Source organism: Pan troglodytes, chromosome 4, assembly GCF_028858775.2.
Source record: "Pan troglodytes isolate AG18354 chromosome 4, NHGRI_mPanTro3-v2.0_pri, whole genome shotgun sequence".
NCBI lineage: Eukaryota > Metazoa > Chordata > Mammalia > Primates > Hominidae > Pan > Pan troglodytes.
In genome coordinates, this window is record NC_072402.2 from 146,676,187 (window position 1) to 146,696,045 (window position 19,859).

At 44.6% G+C, this 19,859-nt stretch overlaps 2 protein-coding genes across 3 annotated transcripts in view; one reads left to right on the forward strand and one right to left on the reverse strand.

The window, feature by feature from the left end:
* Positions 1 to 19,859, forward strand: part of ADRB2 (adrenoceptor beta 2) — a 139,195-nt gene that overhangs the window by 114,818 nt on the left and 4,518 nt on the right. For both annotated transcript variants that reach the window (XM_024356499.3, XM_024356498.3), the window contains exon 2: positions 14,620 to 14,721. In XM_024356499.3, coding sequence (XP_024212267.1) covers positions 14,620 to 14,721 — 102 coding nt within the window. The remainder of the gene's footprint in view (positions 1 to 14,619; positions 14,722 to 19,859) is intronic.
* Positions 6,292 to 19,859, reverse strand: part of SH3TC2 (SH3 domain and tetratricopeptide repeats 2) — a 188,961-nt gene continuing 175,393 nt past the window's right edge. Inside the window, exon 17 of the mRNA XM_063810804.1 lies at positions 6,292 to 8,554. Within this exon, the coding sequence (XP_063666874.1) occupies positions 8,519 to 8,554 (36 nt within the window). The 3' untranslated portion in view covers positions 6,292 to 8,518. The remainder of the gene's footprint in view (positions 8,555 to 19,859) is intronic.

A 19,859-nucleotide genomic window follows, 5' to 3' on the forward strand; every position in this document is an offset into this window, starting at 1 on the left:
TATTGACTCTGCAAATCAGTGCTATTCAATGACTCACCATTTTACTGCCTGAAATCATCTCAGATACCACTAGTGTTATGTGAACTACCCTTTCGGAAAATTGATTGGATCAACCTCTTTGTCTTGTGTTTGTGGAAAGCTGTGGTCCAGAACTGTGAATGTCCTTGTCCATGGTTACACAGCAAATTAGAGGCAGAACTCAGACAAGAACCCAGGTCTCCCACAAGCCCTGATCATGGGCACTTATTTTCCCAACACCCGACAACCTTCAGTCTTTCAGCAGCCATACATCCCCAATTCAGCTCATGGTATTACTGCAGAAACCCAGGCCCCTAACATGACATGCAGGGGGTTGCTGAAAGGAATGGTCAGGGAAGGGATCCTGAGGTCAGGAAACTCAAAGGCAAATATAAAGCCCCCTCTGATCTCATTTGTGCAGAGAACTGTGGAAGTAGGTAATTAAAGAAAACATAAAGAAACAGCTAGTATAGTGAAGGAGAAACCAGGAGATGGAGAATGAATTAGTTTCCTGTGGCTGCTGTAACATATTCCCACAAACTTGGTAGCTTATTCTCTCACCATCTTAGAAATCTGAAATCACTATCCCTGGGCCCAAAAGTGGACCAGCTCAAGGGGAGAAACTCTTCTTTGCCTCTTCCAGCTTCTGGTGGCTGTGAGCATTCCTTGACTTGTGGCTGCTTCACTCAACTGTCTGCTTCAGTAATCTCTAACTGCCTCTATTTTGTAAGGATACTGGGATAGCATATAAGGCCTGCCTGGATAATCTAAAATAATCTCTTAATTCTCAAACTCTTGGGAATTTCATCACATCAGCAAAGACCATTTTTCCAGATAAGGTAATATTTACAGGTTCCTGAGATTAGGACATGGCTAGGTTGGTGGGTGGGGTGGGGATGTGTGCATTCTTCAACCTACCTTGGAGAGTCTAGTTCAAGGTCTACCACCAGCTCAAGCTGACCTCTTAGGCAAGTCCATTTCCCTCTCTGAGCCTAGGTTTCCCTCTGGTAAAATGAGAGGGTCTGCACGAGATGATTCCAGAGGGTTCTTCCAACTTTGGCAGCAGGAGTTCCCTGGATAGTAGGAGGTCTCCTCTATGCCCCTAAAGGGCACACGCAACCCAAAGCAAGAGGTTCTCAAGGATTACTTAATGGCAGAAACTAGAGCAGAGCCCACATCTTTTGACTGGTAATTCCTCAATACACTGACCACCCTCCTCCACTCCTTATACCTGCCTCCACCCTCTCCTCCTTATACTGGCCACTCTCTGGTGGCCACTGAAAAACTACTGTGGCCAGCTCCCAGAGAGGTGAGATGCCACATCACAATGAGGACTTCAGAGAACCTGCCTAAGTCCTGAGGTGTGCCAAGGACACCTAGTCCTCACCTCCTCCAAGGCCCTGGGACATCATGAAGATAAACAGAGATCTAATTCATAAATACTTTGGGGACAAAAACAGGCTGAAACAAAAGGAACTGGTGAAAGCTCCAGAGCCCCTAGAGTTGGGTTTTTGAAAAGAAGCTTCTAAAGCCCTGTCTTGACTCTTTCCCAGGACTGGAATAGAGTAATGCAAGCACCCCCAGGGCCTTGACCTGCCTGGACGATTGGCTGTGTGGAGGGTGAAATAAGTGTAGATACTAATCATATTAGGAAAAATGAACACATTTGTTAATATTGAGTGCTGGCAAACGTTGGAAAATGGGTACACCCATAAAATGCTAGTGGGAATGTACATTTGTACAACCACTTTGAAGAGCAATTTGGCAGCATGTACTAAATTCAAAGGTATATGATCCTATGATTGAGTAACCCCACTCCTGGCATTGCCTGTGCTAGAAAAACACAAACAATTGTACCAAGAGGTATTCATAAAGCTATCTGTTGCCACTTTGCTGTCAAATGCACTCCCTGCTTTGTTCATTGCTGGAAACTATATTCCCAGGATTCCTTGCCCACTGGCTTCTGGGCAGATTTGGCCAATGGGAGGCACTGGTGAAAAGCTAGAGGGAGGAAAAGAGAAACTAAGGTGTTTCTTCCCTTCTGTCCCAGAGCACCTTTCACAGTCCTAGCTCCCAACACAGGGCCTGCCCTGATTTCTGTGCTCTGCCAACACCACTTCCTCCTAGGAGTGCCCTCCAGCTGTAGGGGGGGGGGGGGTCACATCTTCCTGTAGTTCCTAGTCTCTAAATAGCCTCACCTTCCTACTTGGCTTCTCAAGTCTCTTATCCCCTTGGTGACCAATTCTCTGCATTAAATCCCCTCTGTTTGAAGTGCCTAAGAAGGTTTTCTGTTCTCCTGACTAGACCCTAACTGATAACAGTGTTTGTTTCAGCATTATTGGTAATGCTGAAATTAGCAAAAAGTTAGAAATATCTCAGATATTCACTATTTGAGAAATAGTACAGAATACTCTGCAGCAATTTTTTAAGTTGACATAAATCTGCAACATGGAATACGTACTGATGGAAAAAAGGAAGTTGCAGACCAGTATGTCCTGTAGTGTTTGATTAATGTTTATTCTTTAAAAATAATAAACCAATTGCATATGTATTCTATAGTTTTATATAATCTTTAGGTTTATATATAAATCAATACATTTACAGAAATATCTGGAAGGATTTATGGCAAACTAATTGCATTATTTCCTTTGTGAGGTACCTAAGATAGAAGTGGAGTAGGAGAACCCTAACTTTACTATATTGTTTTAAGTTTTTACAAGAAAAGTATATTTATGTATTACTTATGTAAGTAAAAATTAATTTCAAGGTAGACAGCAAAACAAAAAAAAAGACATAGAATGGAAAAGTTATGTTGAAACTACATTTCAAGGCATCTGATATACCAAGATAAGAGTTTGTACTTAATTCTATAGGCAGCAAGAAGGTATGAAGTGTGAATGGTCATGACATGACCCAGTCTAGGCTATGATAGTGCCTCCTCCTATGGTTGTCATTGAGGATCGGGTAAGTAAACATAAATAAACCACCCAGACAGCATTTGACATATGGTGAGTACTTTGTAAGTGTTAACTACTGCTATTGTTTCCTTCCCTTTGCTCCAGCCACATGAGCCTTTTTTTAATCTCATGAATATGCCAAGTTATTTGAGGCCTCAAAGTTTTCATACATACTGTTCCTTATTATTTCTTTTTTCCCTCTCTTTCTCATCCTTCAGTGTTCAAATTAATATTACCAGCTCAGTGAGCCTTTCCCTTACCTGCACTTCTAAGTTGTTTCCCTGGCCCACTATGTGTGTCTGTGTCAAAGCATCCTGTTGGCTTTTATAGAACACTTGTCCCAATCTGTAATAAAGTCTGTGGAGAATAGGAATTGCTACTATTTATGGAGCACTTACTGTGTGCAGATATGTTTTTATGTGCTTTATATAAACTAATTCACTCCAACATCCTAATAACCCTTTTAAGATGGCATTAGTATTATTCTTATTTTACAGATAAAGAAACTTATGAATAAGAAAGATAGAAATTTGATCAAGATCACAGCCAGTAAGTGTCAGAGCTTGGATTCCATCCATTAGTACACCATAATACTTATTGAATGATGAATCAATTATGAATACAAAGCACTTTATAGTACTCTTGATGTCCTCATAATTAATTAATCCCATACATAGTACAAGTTGTTTCAGAATAAATGGGAGTGATTAGCCTAACTGATAGAGTCTCTAAGGGTAGGTCATATCCCTTAGGAGGAGGAGGCAGCTATTTTCTATGGAGAGGCAGTAAATTGAGCTTTGTGAAGCAGGGCTGATGGCAGAGTTGCAAAAGAGGAGCAGAGTGTGCTGGCAGAGATGTAGGAAACTCACCAGGCTCCAGACCACATTACCTGGTTCTTCAGAGACCGCTCCCTGCCAAGCCTAGTCACAGCCAGAGCTCCAAGAAAGGAGTTCTGGAGCAGTGAGAACTGGCTGCCCTGAGAGGGATGCCAAGGAAGTAAGAAAAAAACAGCCCTTGACTCAGGCCAGGGAGATTTCTGTTTAATCCTGGCCTTTAGAAGCAAGACCTCCCAGAAAACCACACCTTTCCCTGAGTCCCTGTTAGGTGAATCCCAGCAGCAGCGAGCCTTGACTCTGTTGTTTGCAGATGTCAGGAGGAAAAATAACCGTAATATAAAGGCAGCTCAATTAACTCTCTTCTCCTCATGTGCCTGGCACCTTATGGGAGCTTTAGATAAATTATCTCCTTTAAATCTTTTAACAACTCTAGAGATTCCCTCAGCATTCATTTGCTCAATAAATATGTATCAAGCACACGCTGTGTTGATGAAGTGGGCACTATTTTTAACTCTGTTTCACAGATGAGGAAAAAGAGATTTAGAGGGATTAAGTAACTTGCCCAACTTAGACATTGGCAGTTAGAACTTGAACTCAAATATACCTGATGCCAACCCCCCTTCCTTCCCTCTACTCTGAATTACCTTCTAAACTTGAAACCAGAATTTATTTCTATTTATGTATCAGGTACTGTACAATAATCATAATTAGGAATTATTCAATGAAATAATGGTTCCTTGCTGATAATAAATATTCAGTAAAGATTAGTTTGTGTTATTCTACATATTATATATTTATACATTGTGATGGTTAATCTAGGTGCCAGCTCGTCTAGGCCACAGTTCTCAGCTATTTGGTCAAACATATCTGGATGTTGCAGTGAAATGATTCTTTAGATGAGAACAACACTTCAATCTGTAGACTTTGAGTGAAGCAATTTGCCTTTAGTCATGTGGAAGGGCCTTATCTAATCAGCTAAGGGCCTTCAGAGGAAAAAGGATGAGGTCTCCCAAGGAAGAGAGAATTCTGCCAGTGGACCACCTTCAGATTCAAACTGCAATATCAGCTCTTCCCTGGGTCTCTAGCATGCCAGTTAACCTGGCAGGTTTTGGGTTTGCCAACTCCACAATCAAGTGACGAAATTCCCTAAAATCTCTCTCTGTGTCTCTGTGTATAGAGGTACAGATAAAAATAGAGGCAGAGATAGAGATATCTGTAGCCTGTAGATATACATCCTGTTGGTTCTATTGTCAGAAGCTTCGCTACTACAAATATATATTCATAATAATAACAGTAATTGGATGAGCAGATAAAAGGAATGTCTATATGAGATGCAAAGAATGTATACTGCCTGAATTCTTCTAGAAATCCAGCCCCTAATGAAAAATATTGCCTATGATATTGCCTACAATTGTCACAAACAGGTCCCCTTGTATGAAAAGAGCTGATTTTCCTAATATAGTTACAAGATCCATATTTTTTATTCAGACAGTCTCGCTCTTGCCCAGACAAGAGTGCAGTAGTGCAAACACAGCTCACTGCGGCCTCAAACTCCTGGGTTCAAGTGATCCTCTCGCCTCATCCTCCAAAGTAGCTGGGCTTACAGGCATGCATCACCATTTCTCCTCTCCCTCCACATCTATTTCCCCATGCACAAATTGAAGACCTCATGACATTTGCATGACAAATGCAGGAATGAAGGAGGGGTGCACTCTCAGTCTGAGCAGGATGGCTGGCAACCTTGCAGGTAGCTGCAAAAGAGCACCTGTCTGAAAGCCAGGATCCCAGCATTGCCACCCACCAGGTGGGTAACCTGGGCCAGATCTCTTTCACGGTCTAAACTTTAGTTTCTTATGTACTAAAAAAGCAATAATAGTCATTATTCTGAGGCTTATTGTAAAAATCAAAATAAAATCCCACATGGGATAGTATTTTCTGAATGGCAGTGTTTTCCTCAAAGAAAGAGCAGGCCAAGCTGAGGAGTGAATAGAAGCTGTTTCTGGGCTCGGGTCGGAGCAGGGTCAGCCCTGGCAGTGTTATGGGGTCAGTGCAGATGGTTCACAGCCACGGCTCATGTGCCTCACGCTGCTAAACAGGGGAACATTGATCTGATCACAACCCCTTTGATGGCACTGCTTTCAGGTTCTGAAATACCCAGTCTCATTTTCCCTTCATAATAGCCCTCCAAGGGAGGCAACCCAGGGAGCGGGGGATCCTCATGTCTACACCACAAGTTGGAGGCAGAGCAGAGCCCATGAGACTCAAAGCCCAGCATCTGTCCTCCTCAGCAGAAGGTAAGGGCACTGACGTTCAGAACTTAACCTCTTGATCGAGGGGCCAGTAGAGCAAAAGGACATCAGCCACAAACTCTCCCTCCAAAGTTGAGTGTCTCACCACCGCAGGGGAACTGGGAGACAGATAAAGACTGGAAGGAGAAATTAATTTGAAAGAACAGGAAAGCATCAGCCAGATCCTAATCAGAGAATCAGGCTGCTGGCAGAACTGCAAGTCATTTATCAAACGCCTCCTGAAACTCAATGTATCACTTTTCCTCTTATCTTAGGATTTGGGGGAAATGAAATACATTTTTATATGACAAAATTCAGCCACTAACTGACTCTATAACATTGAGCAAGTCATGGAGCCTCTCTGAGCATCTGTTTCTCTTCCTCAAAATAACAAAGTTGTACAAAATCAGAGTTTCCCAAACTTCAGGTATGAGATTTCTGGGATCATGAGTTTCCATACATAAGCACCACAGCTGCTATTTTTAACCTAATATTGCTTTTTGCAGGTATTTATTGTAAAAGGAAATGATCACCTCGTAAATGTAAAAGCACAACCTTTGGGGTTCATAATTTATTATAATGAATACATAGTTCTTGCAACTGAAAAAAATCTCACGTGCCAGGCTCCTTCAAGCATCCCTCAGACTCGTTGGAAAACTCTTGGCCTAGATGATCCCTGAAGGCCCTCCAGCCCTGGCATTCCACTGTGAAAATCCCAGATCCCTGGCAGCCTGGATAACCCCTGGGGAAGTTTTCTGACAGTGTGCATGAGATTAGCTCCCTCTGCATGTTCCTATCAAGGCATTTATTGTGCTTTTCTGTAACCCTAGTGAAGTCTGTCATCCCTGGTAAAGGCAGTGGCTGAGCGTATTGCCCATCACTGGGTTTGAGTAACGGTGCTGGCACAGTGAGCCACTTAATAATGTTACTTCACATCTCCAAGACTCAGTTCCTTTGTCCACAAAAATGAGGTTAATTGTTCTTCAGTAAATGGAATCTCAAAACCAAAAAAAATGTCAGAATTCATTTGGGTGGGGAAGGCAGAAGAGATGTAAAATGGTGGCCCAGAAATGTTGGAGTCAAGAGAAGAAGTTGCCAATTGGAGGAGAGGAGCATGTTTAAAAGCAAAAGGAAAGAAGCCACCCCACTCATGGCACTCAGTATGATTATAATGACTCCAGCTGATACTTAGTTAGTGGTTACTATTGTGTGAAGTGCTTTTTAAGCTTGATTTTATTTAGTCCTCACAGTCATTATTATTCCCACTTTACACAAGAGGAAGTTACAGTCCATTGAGATGATGTGTCTTGTCCAAGAACACAACTAGAAAGTGGCAGAGCAGGGACTTGAACTCAACTGTCTGACTCCAGAAACCATGTTCTCATCCCCGATGGCAGGGGGTTACTGAAACAGGTTCTGTGATCACTACTCCTGCAGGTCCTGAGCTAGCTGCCCAGTCTGCTCCACAGGCTCTGTCACTTGTCCTATGACCAACTGAAAAAGATTCCTGATAAGACATTCACAGCACAGGCCTTAGCTCTCTTGCAACAGTCAACTTCCTTTTGAGTCTTCTCCCCTCCTATCTTTTCCTTCTGATGCCTCATGAATGCATCAATAGATTAATGTACCCTGGCCACACTCTTTATTTTGTCACAGGAAGCCAGTACCCCTTCTCCTGCCAAGGAGTGGCAGTGGCTCTGGGTGACCTATGCCAAAAGCAACTTGGTGGCTTCTTAATGGAGTTCCACAGTGGGGCTTCAAGGAGAGAGCCATGCCAAGAGAGGGAGTCTGCTTCATCTTTACTATACGGTTGGTAACTCGGAAATGACCAGCCTGTCTTACAGCTCTAGAGGAGGTCAAAGGAGAGAGAGTGAATAATATTCATGTACACACATGAAGTATACATGAAGTGTACCTGTCAACAAAATTCATATGTACAACGAAGAATTACACTAAAAGCAATGCTTTTCTCTAGCACTTATAACTACCTCTTCTCCCTTCTTCTCTTCCATGGGTCCTTTCTTCCATTATTACTGATCTCCTGTTTCTGTCATTTTTATTTTGTCTCCCAAGTCCCTCTGAATTCCATCTCCTTCCTCTCCACCAATGCAAATTATAGGGCATCTTTAGGCCCTAAACCCAGTTGCTTGTTCTCTCTGATCCAACAGGTTGGGTCAGTGATTTGGCATGACTTGGAGTAGCCACCACAGAAAAGAGACCTCTCACCTTAGTGCTTACTTACCTTGCCTTGGTCAAAACCGAGTCCTCATTACCTCTCTCTCTCTCCCAGAGATCTCCAGCCATCCTGGGACAGGTAAAAGCTAAATGGGTCAGCATCTCCACAGTTAGTCTTCTCTGTTCACAAGCCTCTCACCAGGCATCCACGTCAGGGTGGCCGTAGCTCTAAGGACCATTGCCCTCAGTTGGGTCTGCCCTGGGCCAGCCTGCAACTGCCCTACAAATGGGAAAATTATAGATGAGCCAGGAGACTGGAGCAGCAGGTCAAGGAGATAAGGGCTCTGAATGAAATATTCCTTGCCAAGGGCCAAGACTTTTCCGTGATTCAAGATATCTCCACCCGAGCTCTTTTGCAACCCAGAATGAGGGGGATCAGAGTGTTCCCAACCCCACAGATTGTTGTCCTTGGCAGGAGCCATGGGATTGAAGCCTCCTCAGCAATGGCAAATTCAAGGGCATTAGACATTTAGCTGCATTTGGGGGACACCGGGCCAGGGCTCACCTGTCCCATATGGGCAGTGATTATAAACCTGATGATAAATAAATGCTTTATCCTGAAGGAGCTTAACTCTGAGCTTTGAAATTTAATTCTTTGTGCCTCTGCCACAGATCTTCTCCTCTCCCCTCTCTGGAAATGAAGGCTGTAGATTTTCTACAATATCAGGGAACCTGCCCCGATAGTCACATATGTTCTTTTCTATTTTCCCTAAGCATCAGCTGGGTTGGGAAATAAAGGGACAGAGTACAAAAGAGAGAAATTTTAAAGCTGGTCATCCAGGGGAGACAGCACATGTCGGTAGGTTCCGTGATGCCCCCTGACCGTGATGCCCCCTGAGCCATAAAACCAGCAAGTTTTTATTAGGGACTTTCAAAAAGGGAGGGAGTGTATGAATAGGGTGTGGGTCATGAAGATCACGTACTTCACAAGGTAATAGAATATCACAAGGCAAATGGAGGCAGGGAGAGATCACAGGACCACAGGACTGGTGTGAAATTAAAATTGCTAATGAAGTTTCGGACACCACTGTCATTGATAACATCTTATCAGGAGACAGGGTTTGAGAGCAACTGGTCTGACCAAAATTTATTAGGTGGGAATTTCCTCTTCCTAATAAGCCTGGGAGTGCTATGGGAGACTGGGGTTTATTTCATCCCTACAGTTTTGACCATAGAAGACGGCCACACCCAAGGGGGCCGTTTTAGAGACCCACCCTCAGGGCCGCATTCTCCTTCTCAGGGATGTCCCTTGCTGAGAAAAAGAATTCAGCGATATTTCTCCCATTTGCTTTTGAAAGAAGAGAAATATGGCTCTGTTCCACCTGGCTCACTGGTGGTCAGAGTTTAAGGTTATCTCTCTTATTCCCTGAACATTGCTGTTATCCTGTTCTTTTTTCAAGGTGCCCAGATTTCATATTGTTCAAACACACATGCTCTACAATTTGTGCAGTTAAAGTAATTATCACAGGGTCCTGAGGCAACATACATCATCCTCAGCTGACAGGATTAAGAGATTAAAGACAGGCATAGGAAATCACAAGGGTATTGATTGGGGAAGTGATAAGTGTCCATGATATCTTCACAATTTATGTTTAGAGATTGCAGTAAAGACAGGCATAAGAAATTATAAAAGTATTAATTTGGGGAACTAATAAATGTCCATGAAATCTTCACAATCCATGTTCTTCTCCCATGGCTTCAGCCAGTCCCTCCGTTCAGGGTCCCTGACCTCCCACAACATACAAAGCTGGATTCCAGGTGTTTTCAATTCATTGTTTAATTAATCAGTCCGCGAAGTATATAGTTAGGTATGCCCATCATTTAGGAAAATTAACACACAAGAACCAAAGAACTATACTTTGTTATAGAAATTCACATTACAAATGGGGCTTCTTTAAAGTGAGAGCCCTAAGTATACTCAGGATATGATTTGAATTGTAAAATATCTTTGCTTAACCACAACTCTTTTGGAATACACATAGAGCATACAATGAAGGCCAGTTCAAAGCCTGAGTGTCACAGATCCTTTCTACAAGACGATCTAGGGAAATGGTTCCCAGACCTCAGTATGCATCAGAGTCACCTAGAGAGCTCATTAACATGCAGATTCCTGGGCCCTCCTCCAGAGCTGCCTTATCATTATCTCTGGGGGTGGAGCCCAGTAATCTCTCTACTTAAGCAACTCTCCAGGTGACTGGATGCAGGCAGTCCAAGAGCCACACCTGTGCTAGGTCTTAAAGCTGCAGCACTCCTATGCCTGGAACAAAGCCACCCCACAGCTCCTGGCCCATTGCTCAGTGTGAGGCCATCCATGTGGAAGCCCCCTTTCACTCAAGAGCTGGACCCCAGGCTCCTTTGACAACAGCTGCAAATGCCACACACCAGCTGCCCCAGATAGCTCAGGTACAAGCCCCTCCTAATCAAAACCTCAGTCTTGAAATGCGTGCACAATTACACAGATGGCAAAGCAGAAGGCCACAGGGGAGACGGGACTCACCCAGCAGCAGTGGGCAAGCCAGAGAGCCATGTGGGGCAGAAGGTCTGCTCTTCTGGTCCCTCCGCCAGCCCTGCACAGCCTCCAGGTTTCTGCTACATGGCTCTTCCTCTCAGGATGAACTTGAGAATGAATTAGGTGTTCCTGTTATTATCTGTCTCCAAACATTGTCTTTCTCCTTCACACCAATCACAGTTGGTAGCTATGTAGTATTTTTTGACATTTGTCTTTCCAACTAGACGATGGACTTATTGAGACAGGAGCCTGTTTTGTACACCAGAGTGTCTAGCACCTAAACAGTGCCCAGTGCATAGTAGAAAGTCAATAAATATGGACAGACAGAAGTTAAAATGATCTCTTCTACATAATAGAAAATAGAAATATTGAAAAAAAAAAAAAAGAGAGAGAGAGAGGTTTGCCATGGCTAGAAACAAGTCTATGCCATGAAGCCCTGGGAGGCAGAGGGAACTCGCTCTCCCTCGGGCCTCAGTGTCCAGACTGAACTAAACAGTCTCTCCCTAGCCTTCCAACTCATAACAGTCTATAGACTTTAAAGAATGGATTGAATAGAAAATGATTGAACATCAGACTTCCACCTCTCTACAGGGGGTTGGGGTCCTAGAGTCCACCTGGCTTTATGGCTTCCCAGCTCCCTCTAGTGGCCAGGGCCATGTTACACTACAATTTTGTGATGGTCTTTGCTTATCAAATTGAGCTGCAATCAGTTATTTAGCTGAGTTAATAAATGAGTGTTATTAAACTGAGCTTTAAGTTAGTTTAGAGGTCTGGCTTGAGTATAATTAGTAACTTACATACATGTGGAGAGTATTAAACCCATTGAGTTCGTCATTTATTAATTCAGCATCTCATGGCCCAGTGCCTAATCTATACCTGGGACAGTGCCAGGTGAAAGGATACAGCAATGAGCATGTCAGGGATCTCCAATGCCCATGGTGCTTATATCCTAGGGAGGGAAGGAGATATTCAGAAATTATGCAAAAGTGAGGTGTACACCAGTGGGGTGAGAGTCAGGAAGGAAATATGCAGAGCATTCATGTAGAATACAAGTGGTGGCCCCTCTTCAGGAAGGCTTCTCTGAAGAAACAACGTTTCAGCTTGGGTTTGAAACATGAGGAATAATTATCAAGGCAAAAGTGGGGAGACGGATTGGAAGGAAGGAAAAGGCAAAGAACTCTAGGCAAGAAAGAGCCCCATGAGCTTGAAGTAGTGAGAGCGGGCCAGGGTTGCCTGGGTAATGAGCAGAAGACAAGGCTGAAGAAGTAGGTGGTGTTATTATTCCCATCAGTTTCCCACTAATGTGGAAACTGAGGCCCGGAGATATGACATGAGCTGGTCATAGTGATGCAGCTTCTGGGTAGTGATAGAGAAAAGGGGGCCTGGGGCAGCCAGAGTGGATACTGCAGGATGGAAAGAGCTGGGCCAGGGAGACAGAGGCATGGGGTGGTTTGTGGGAGGGAGGGAGGCACACAGTTCCCAGTGTTCAGACAGCAGTTCTGGGAGGGATTCAGCGGTCATCTAGGCCTCCTTGTCCATTTGCCAGGGGAGAAAGCAGTGAACAGCAAATCTCCTTCACCCACATCCCCAGTACCCAGGCCTGCAGCAGCTGGGTCTGCATCACTGCTCCCCAGAGACACTCCCACCAGGCTCCCGCAGCCTCATGCAAAGCCCCAGTTCCCGTGAGCACCTCCATCTCTCATCCAAACTGTCCTCTCTCAGCCCATGGGCTCTTCAGTCCCAGGCTGTTGCCATCACCCTAGGGAGCAGTCCTCAGGAATGAGCTGTGCATGACGGGACCCTGCCCTCCCTGCCACCACCCCCACCCCGCTGCTGCCACTCTGAACTCCTGCCATGTCTCTCCTTTTGAGGTCTGCCCACTGACTGTTCTCCTCCTTCATACCACATTTCCCCATCTCCTAGCCTGGCTCATCCTCCAGATCTTGGCTTAGACATCCCTTCTTCCAGAAGCCAGCACCACTCTCCCTGGAGCTCCTCTTCTGAATCCCCCTGGAGCACTGATCACACTGCATATTGGTTTCCTATTTCCTTGTCTACCTCCCCAGCTAAACTTGAGCACCCCCAGGTCAAGGACTACGTCTATCCCATTTTCTCCTATATCCCAAGCAGCTAACACGGTGCCTGGCACTTAGAAAGTGCCCAGAACTATTTCTTAAATAAATGAATGAATTAAAATAAATGACTCTAAGCTGAGCCACCTGCTTTTTACCACCAGGCATTGTGTTTCTCATCTCCATCTGCCCATCAACCTCTGCCTTCATTATGTCTAACAAGGGCCTCCCTACTGCTGTAAAATAAAGAAAGCAGTCTGCCTCAGCCCAGACAGTGACTGGTCAGTCCTACTCATGGCAACTGCTGGTGTCCCCTAACTTCCCAGGAGAAAGTGCAGTCAGAAGCAATAAGGAGTTGTCTACATTTCAGGCTTGTTAGACATTCTCTCCCCCAAAATGTGTTTTCCTGGTGACTAGGAATGCATTTCAAAGTTAGATTTTTTTTTTTTTTTTTTTTTTTTACCAATTTATACAGCATTCTGAGGCTTGGCTTCCTCTGAGTGAGCCTCCAAATCATTAGAGACCCCGTGGCTAAAAACCCCATAGGAGACATCTTGTGCAGGGTAACCCCAATATGAATAAGCTTATTCTTCAGCTTGCATGCAAATGAGATCCTGGTGGTTCTGTTCAATCAATGGCATCTATGTATTGAAGACATACTATGTGCCAGTCTGCATCAAATGATTCTGATCTGTGGAGAAGAGTCAGCTTTATCCCTGCCTTTCACAGAAGTGGCCTTCTAGCAGGAATTGTAGAATTAAGCAACTTATTACAATTATTCAATGACATGCAATGAGATGCAAGCTGAGGAGGATCCCTGAGCACCCAGAAGCTCCCTAGAGTGATGGCAACAGAGCCTGGGACTGAAGTACCTATGGGCTGAGAGAGGACAGTTTGGATGAGAGGTGGAGGTGCTAGGTGCCAAGATAGCTCAGCCTGAGTGTCCTGGCCTGGGTCAAAGTGGCTGCCCTAAAGCTGTGACCTTTGGCCTGAGAGCTAAAGGATGTGTAGGTGTTCACCAGGCTAAGGAAGGGAGAGAGTGTGTGCAGATGCAATGTGTGTGTGCACAGGCATGTGTGTGCACGTGCATGTGTGTGTGCATGTATGTGTGTGCATATGCATGTGAGCATGTGTATGCTACAAGTGTATTGTGTGTGACGCATGTGTCCATGCATGTGTGTGCATGTGTAAGAGCATCTGTATGCCACAAGTATGTTGTGTGTGCATGTGTATGTTACAAGTGCATGTGTGTGTGGGTTGCAGATGCATGTATGAAAACAGATGCCAAGAGTATATTGTCCATATGTGTGTGTCCATGTGAGAGCATATGCAGGTGCATGTATGTGAGCATGTGTGTACAAGTATATTGTGTGTACGTGTGTGCACGTGTGTATGAGTGTACATATGCCACAAGTACATGTGCGTGCAGGTTTCAGGAGCATGTATGTGTGTATGTGTTTGTGTGTCCCAAGTGCCTGCGTACCACTTATAGACACTCTTCAGCCTTTACATCTCCTTCCTATCACAAGGCAGTCATTGCGAAGTGGATTTCAAGTCTTCTCCATATGGTGCAGTGTTTCCAAGCCTCTTTTGGATCATGGATCATTTCAATTAACAACATAACGACAACAGCTATTCCATATTAACTGCATGGCAGTCATTGTGCCAGACATTTAATGTGTGTTCTCTCACTTTCTTCTCCAGCAAACCCAAGAGGCAGGCCTATGGTTATTGTTCCATTCTACAGAAGAAGAAACAGAGGCTCAGGGAGAGGAAGGCTCTTTCCCATGGTGGCCCTGAGCACAGGTCTGTATGATCCAAAGTATATGCTCTAATCCACTAAACTCTTTCCTGCCACCAGAGCAAGTGACACAGCAGATTGACCTTATAGCAGGTCCCCCTCCCACTGTTAACTACAACATTCTCCTAGCAGTGAATGAAAAGTCTTCAGTAAAGTTCTGTTCCAGCTCAACCACTGATTCACTGTGTGACACTGGAAAAGTCCCCCATTCTTTGTTGCCCTGGAGCTTGCTGAGCTCTATCACTCCACATGAAGCGCTTAACACCACCATCCACAGATGGCAGGCAGGTTAAATAATCTCATGAAATCCCTGTTTCCTCATCGCTAAAATGGAGCTAACAATGGTGCACTCCTGATAGTACTGTGGAGGGATTGACCAAGCTCATGTGTGAAGAATGCTCAGCCCTGTGACTGCCTCACAATGTATGCCCAATAAACTGCAGCTGTCGCTGATGCTGAGAACACAGGAGAGCCAGAGAGCTGAGAGCACTAGCTTGGGAATCAAGTGGACCTGGATTCAAATGATTAAAATGCTCACTTTGCCTTCTAATGGCCACGTGACCTTGGCAAAAGTTATTTAGCTGTCAACTTTTCCTTGTTTGTAAAATAGGAATTAAAATAGCACCTACTTCATAGGTGTGTTTGAGGAATACATGAGATAATACACATAGCATTGCCCTATGAATGTTAGTTAACATCATTACTATTTGCACACATTGAGTAATATTATAAATAAGGATTATGTGGGGTCTAATTTTGTTCCAGTTCAAGGTTTTAGAAAAAAATAAATAGAGGTATCTGGTTTGGTCAGATTTACTAGACATCGTACTGTTTGTAAAAAATTTAAAAGAAAAAAAAAAACCGGACCTGTCTCATGGGTCAATAGAAAGTCAATTTCCTTTTGGCTGAGGCCAGCAGTTCTGTGCAGTTTATTCTGGTGCTGGCTGGCGGTTTGGTTAGGTTCAAGGCCATGACCATGAGTAAGTGATTCACTCTTGCCAAAAACTGCAATCATGGTCATATTCTAAATATTTATACTAAAAGAAACCAAACCTGCTCCACCTTTAGGGGCCACAGGCACCACTCCCTCACATACTGGAGTTCATTCATTCATCCAACTCAGGCTTATTAAACATTCACCTCATGCCAGACACCAGGCACTGGTCATGCTGGTGGCTAATGGGACAGAAACCTGCTAGCAGCTTTGGCCAATTTTGGAGAAACAACCGAATCAGGGCCCTCAATGAAGGTAGCTGCACCTGGGCTGTGCAGGCTCCTACAGAGAATGCAGGCCACCTGTTTGGTGCATATCACAATGTGGTCTGTTCCAGCTGGGAAAGGCACTTGGGGATCATCTCAGGCAACACACACCCTTTACAGCCACTGAGATCTCACAGCTGAGCTAAGATCCTGCTATTCTGACTCCTAGATCACCACCTCTCCCTCCCTCCTAGATGCCCCAAGATTTCCTCCACTTCACACAGAGCAGGCGGTCTCCAGACATTTTAGCTCACAAACGACTTCAAACATAGTGGTAATGAGAATTGAAAAAGTAATACCACTCGTAACAGTATCTTTCACTTACTGGGTGATTTCTGGGTGTCAGATTCTTCGTTAAACATTTTATATGGTATGCCTCATCTAACATTCAAAGAACATTATTGGTTAGGTCATTATTATCCCATTGTACAGAAGAGGACACTGAGGTTCAGAGAGGAGAAGGGATTTTCCCATGTTAACACAGCTAGAAGTTGCAGAACTTAACTTCATCTGACTCCAAACCCAGTGCCCACAGCCACCACACAATATCCCCTCAGTGGGACGCACAGCACAAGGGACCTGCCGTCCTGTATCCTCCTCCTGTGCTTACCTGGCCAGCAACAGTTTGATGTCTGCAGCTAGGAGGGAGGAAGAAAGAGCAGCAGGTGGGCAGAAAAGAGGCTTCAAATCTAGTCCTTGGCTTTAGCACCCACTAAAATCCAGGACTATAACGAGCTTAAGGATGATGAAGAAAGACAGCAGTGGAGAGCACACTGCTGAGGAGATGGATGGGTGGGTCTACAGACTGTTCCAGTGTCTGCTCCAGGTGAAGGGTGGCACCAGGTGCTGGAAGAATACCTGTGTCATGTGACCTGGGGCAAACCATTTCCTATCTACTAGAGAGGGAGCACAGGATAACAATTAAGCCCGTAGCCTCTGAAGCCAGACAACCCAAGATGAAACCCTAGCTCTGCCTCTTACCAGGTGTGTGACTTCATACAGTATTTAGCATACTGGGCGTTAGCTTCCTCTTCTGTAAAATGGGCATAATAATACCTGTCTCATAGTATCATTATGAAAACTAAATGAGTTAATACACAGAATGCCCTCAGGACAGTACCTAACACACAGTAAGAACTATATGCATTTTTGCTAAATGTTTAAAAATTATGTAAACTAGAGGTTATAGTACCCAACTGTTTGAATTAAGATGCTTTTGGCTGCAAAGTAACGGAATATCTGATCCTAAGTGGTTTTAACAGAAAGTTTTTATTAGTATTAGTTTCTCATTAGTATAATGAGAATCGTCCAAATGGAGATGGTTCCAGGCTCAGGGATGTCCCAGGAGCTCAGGATCTTCTTCTCTCTCACCCTCCCTTTGACTGTCTTCCACAAATCATTTCCCATCCTGGCCCAAGATGGCTGCCACAGCTCCAAATATCACATGCCATTACCACAAAGCCAAGTATCACATCCAAATGTCACAAAGCTACATCTAGAAACAGAAAGTAAGGAATAGGGAATCTCTCTTGCACTATTGCTGTCTTATGAAAGAGAAACTATTTCCTAGAAGCCTCTCTGAAGACTTCCTTTTTCTGTCATTAGCCAGAACAGGGTCATGTGACCACCTCCAGGCCCTGTAGAAGGCTAGCAAAGCAATATCCTGGCATTTCTGTCACAATATAGAGCTGGGCTCCACAGCAAAGGAGATGGGAGGAAGAAGAGTAGTTGAATAGGCAATCAGCAAGCCTTGCAAGATAGTCTTGAGAAGGAAATGTGGGGAAAAGTGCAGGAACACTGTGAAAGAGTTAACCACTTCCACTGTACCTATGTAAGACATTGTTCTCAGAAATAATCACATCAATAGCAATGCTTCTCCCTGTGGGTTTGAGGTAGAGTCTATAGAAATGCAGGATGCCCCATCTCTACTAAAATACACAAAAATTAGCTGGGCGTGGCGGCATGCACCTGTAATCCCAGTTACTTGGGAGGCTGAGGTAGGAGAATTGCTTGAACCTGGGAGGTGGAGGTTGCAATGAGCCGAGATCGCACCATTGCACTCCAGCCTGGGTGACAGAGAAAGACTCCGTCTCAAACAAACAAAAATAGAAATGCAGGATGCCAATAATTCTAGGTTGTCCTGTTCTTTCCCCATGGATATGGCAGGCAAGGGAAAAATAAAAGGAAACCGACTGCCCTGACACTAAAACTGACATTGTATGGCCTCATAATAACCCAGGCCTGGAAAACAATAGACCACCAACTTCCCCTCTCATTTTGGTGGATTATAAATAAAGCCTGGAGGGAAAGTAATGAAATTAGTTTAAGAACAGTGATAGGATTCCTCTGGCCAGGTGCAGTGGCTCACGCCTGTAATCCCAGCACTTTGGAAGGCTGAGGCGGACGGATCACAAGGTCAGGAGATCGAGACCATCCTGGCTAACACGGTGAAACCCCGTCTCTACTAAAAATACAAAAAATTAGCTGGGTGCTGTGGCGGGCGCCTGTAGTCCCAGCTACTTGGGAGGCTGAGGCAGGAGAAGGGTGTGAACCCGGGAGGCAGAGCTTGCAGTGAGCCGAGATAGCGCCACTGCAGTCTGGCCTGGGCGAAAGAGCCAGACTCTGTCTCAAAAAAAAAAAAAAAAAAAAGGATTCCTCTGAAAGCAGAAAACCTTTATTTAGAAAATACCTTGTGGGCCATTCTGTAGTGAAAAGTCAGCCCTCTGCCCATAGTCTAGATCTGAGCTCGGCAAACATTTTCTCTAAAGGGCCACATAATAAATACTGTAGAATTTTCAGGCAATATGGCCCCTGCCACAGCTACTCTACTCTGGGTAGTATAGGCAATGACAATGTGTCAACAAATGAGTGTGGCTGCATTCCAGTAAAACTTTATTTTTTTAATTTTTCACTTTTTACTTTTGAGAAGGAGTCTCACTCTGTCACCCAGGCCGGAGTGCAGTGGCATGATCTCAGCTCACTGCAACCTCCATCTCCCGGGTTCAAGCGATTCTCCTGCCTCAGCCTCCCGAGTAGCTGGGACTACAGGCATGCTCCCTTCCCACTTTCCCCTGTTTGTCACCCCACTTCTCAACCGCTCCCTGATTTTTGTATTTTTAGTAGAGATGGGGTTTCACCATGTTGGTCAGGCTAGTCTCGAACTCCTGACCTCGTGATCCACCCGCCTCGGCCTCCCAAAGTGCTGGGATTACAGGCATGAGCCACCATGCCCGGCCATAAAACTTTATTTATAGAAACAGGTGGAGGGCCACATTTGGCCCACGGACAGCAGTTTGCCAACCCTGGTTCTACATGACAAGTTACATAAGACAACAACCTAAGCCAAGGGACTCAAACTCTAGTGCCCATGGGGCTGGAGAGGTAAAGAAGTAAAGCAGGCTGGGTGGGGACTGTGACATGTGGAGAACATATGACTCATGGAAAGGAGGCAGTTGCAAAAACCAGTGTAATAAGACCCTCCAGTATTTTAGGAAAACCAGAAATGCAAATATTAAGGGCATCTTCTCATTTTTAAATATTGGCACACATTCAAAATTTTAAACCTGGGGCAGACCTAGTTGAAAAAAAACATCTGGGGGCCAGCACAGTTTAGTGGCAGCCAGTGTGTGTCCTCTGGCCCAGATCACCCTTCCTGAGCAATGTGCTATGACAACGGAGTACACATGACACATTTGAGTGGCATGATCCAGGAAACTTAGCCCAACGCCAGTCTGACCTATTGCTAATGGAATGCATAACTGCCGCCGTCCTGCCCAGTGGCCGGGCATGTGGGAGGCCATTCGCATGCATGACTGCAATGAGCTGCACGTGCACAGCCACTCCAAGTCTGGACCGTAATTCTCTCCCTGCCTCACTAGTCTTC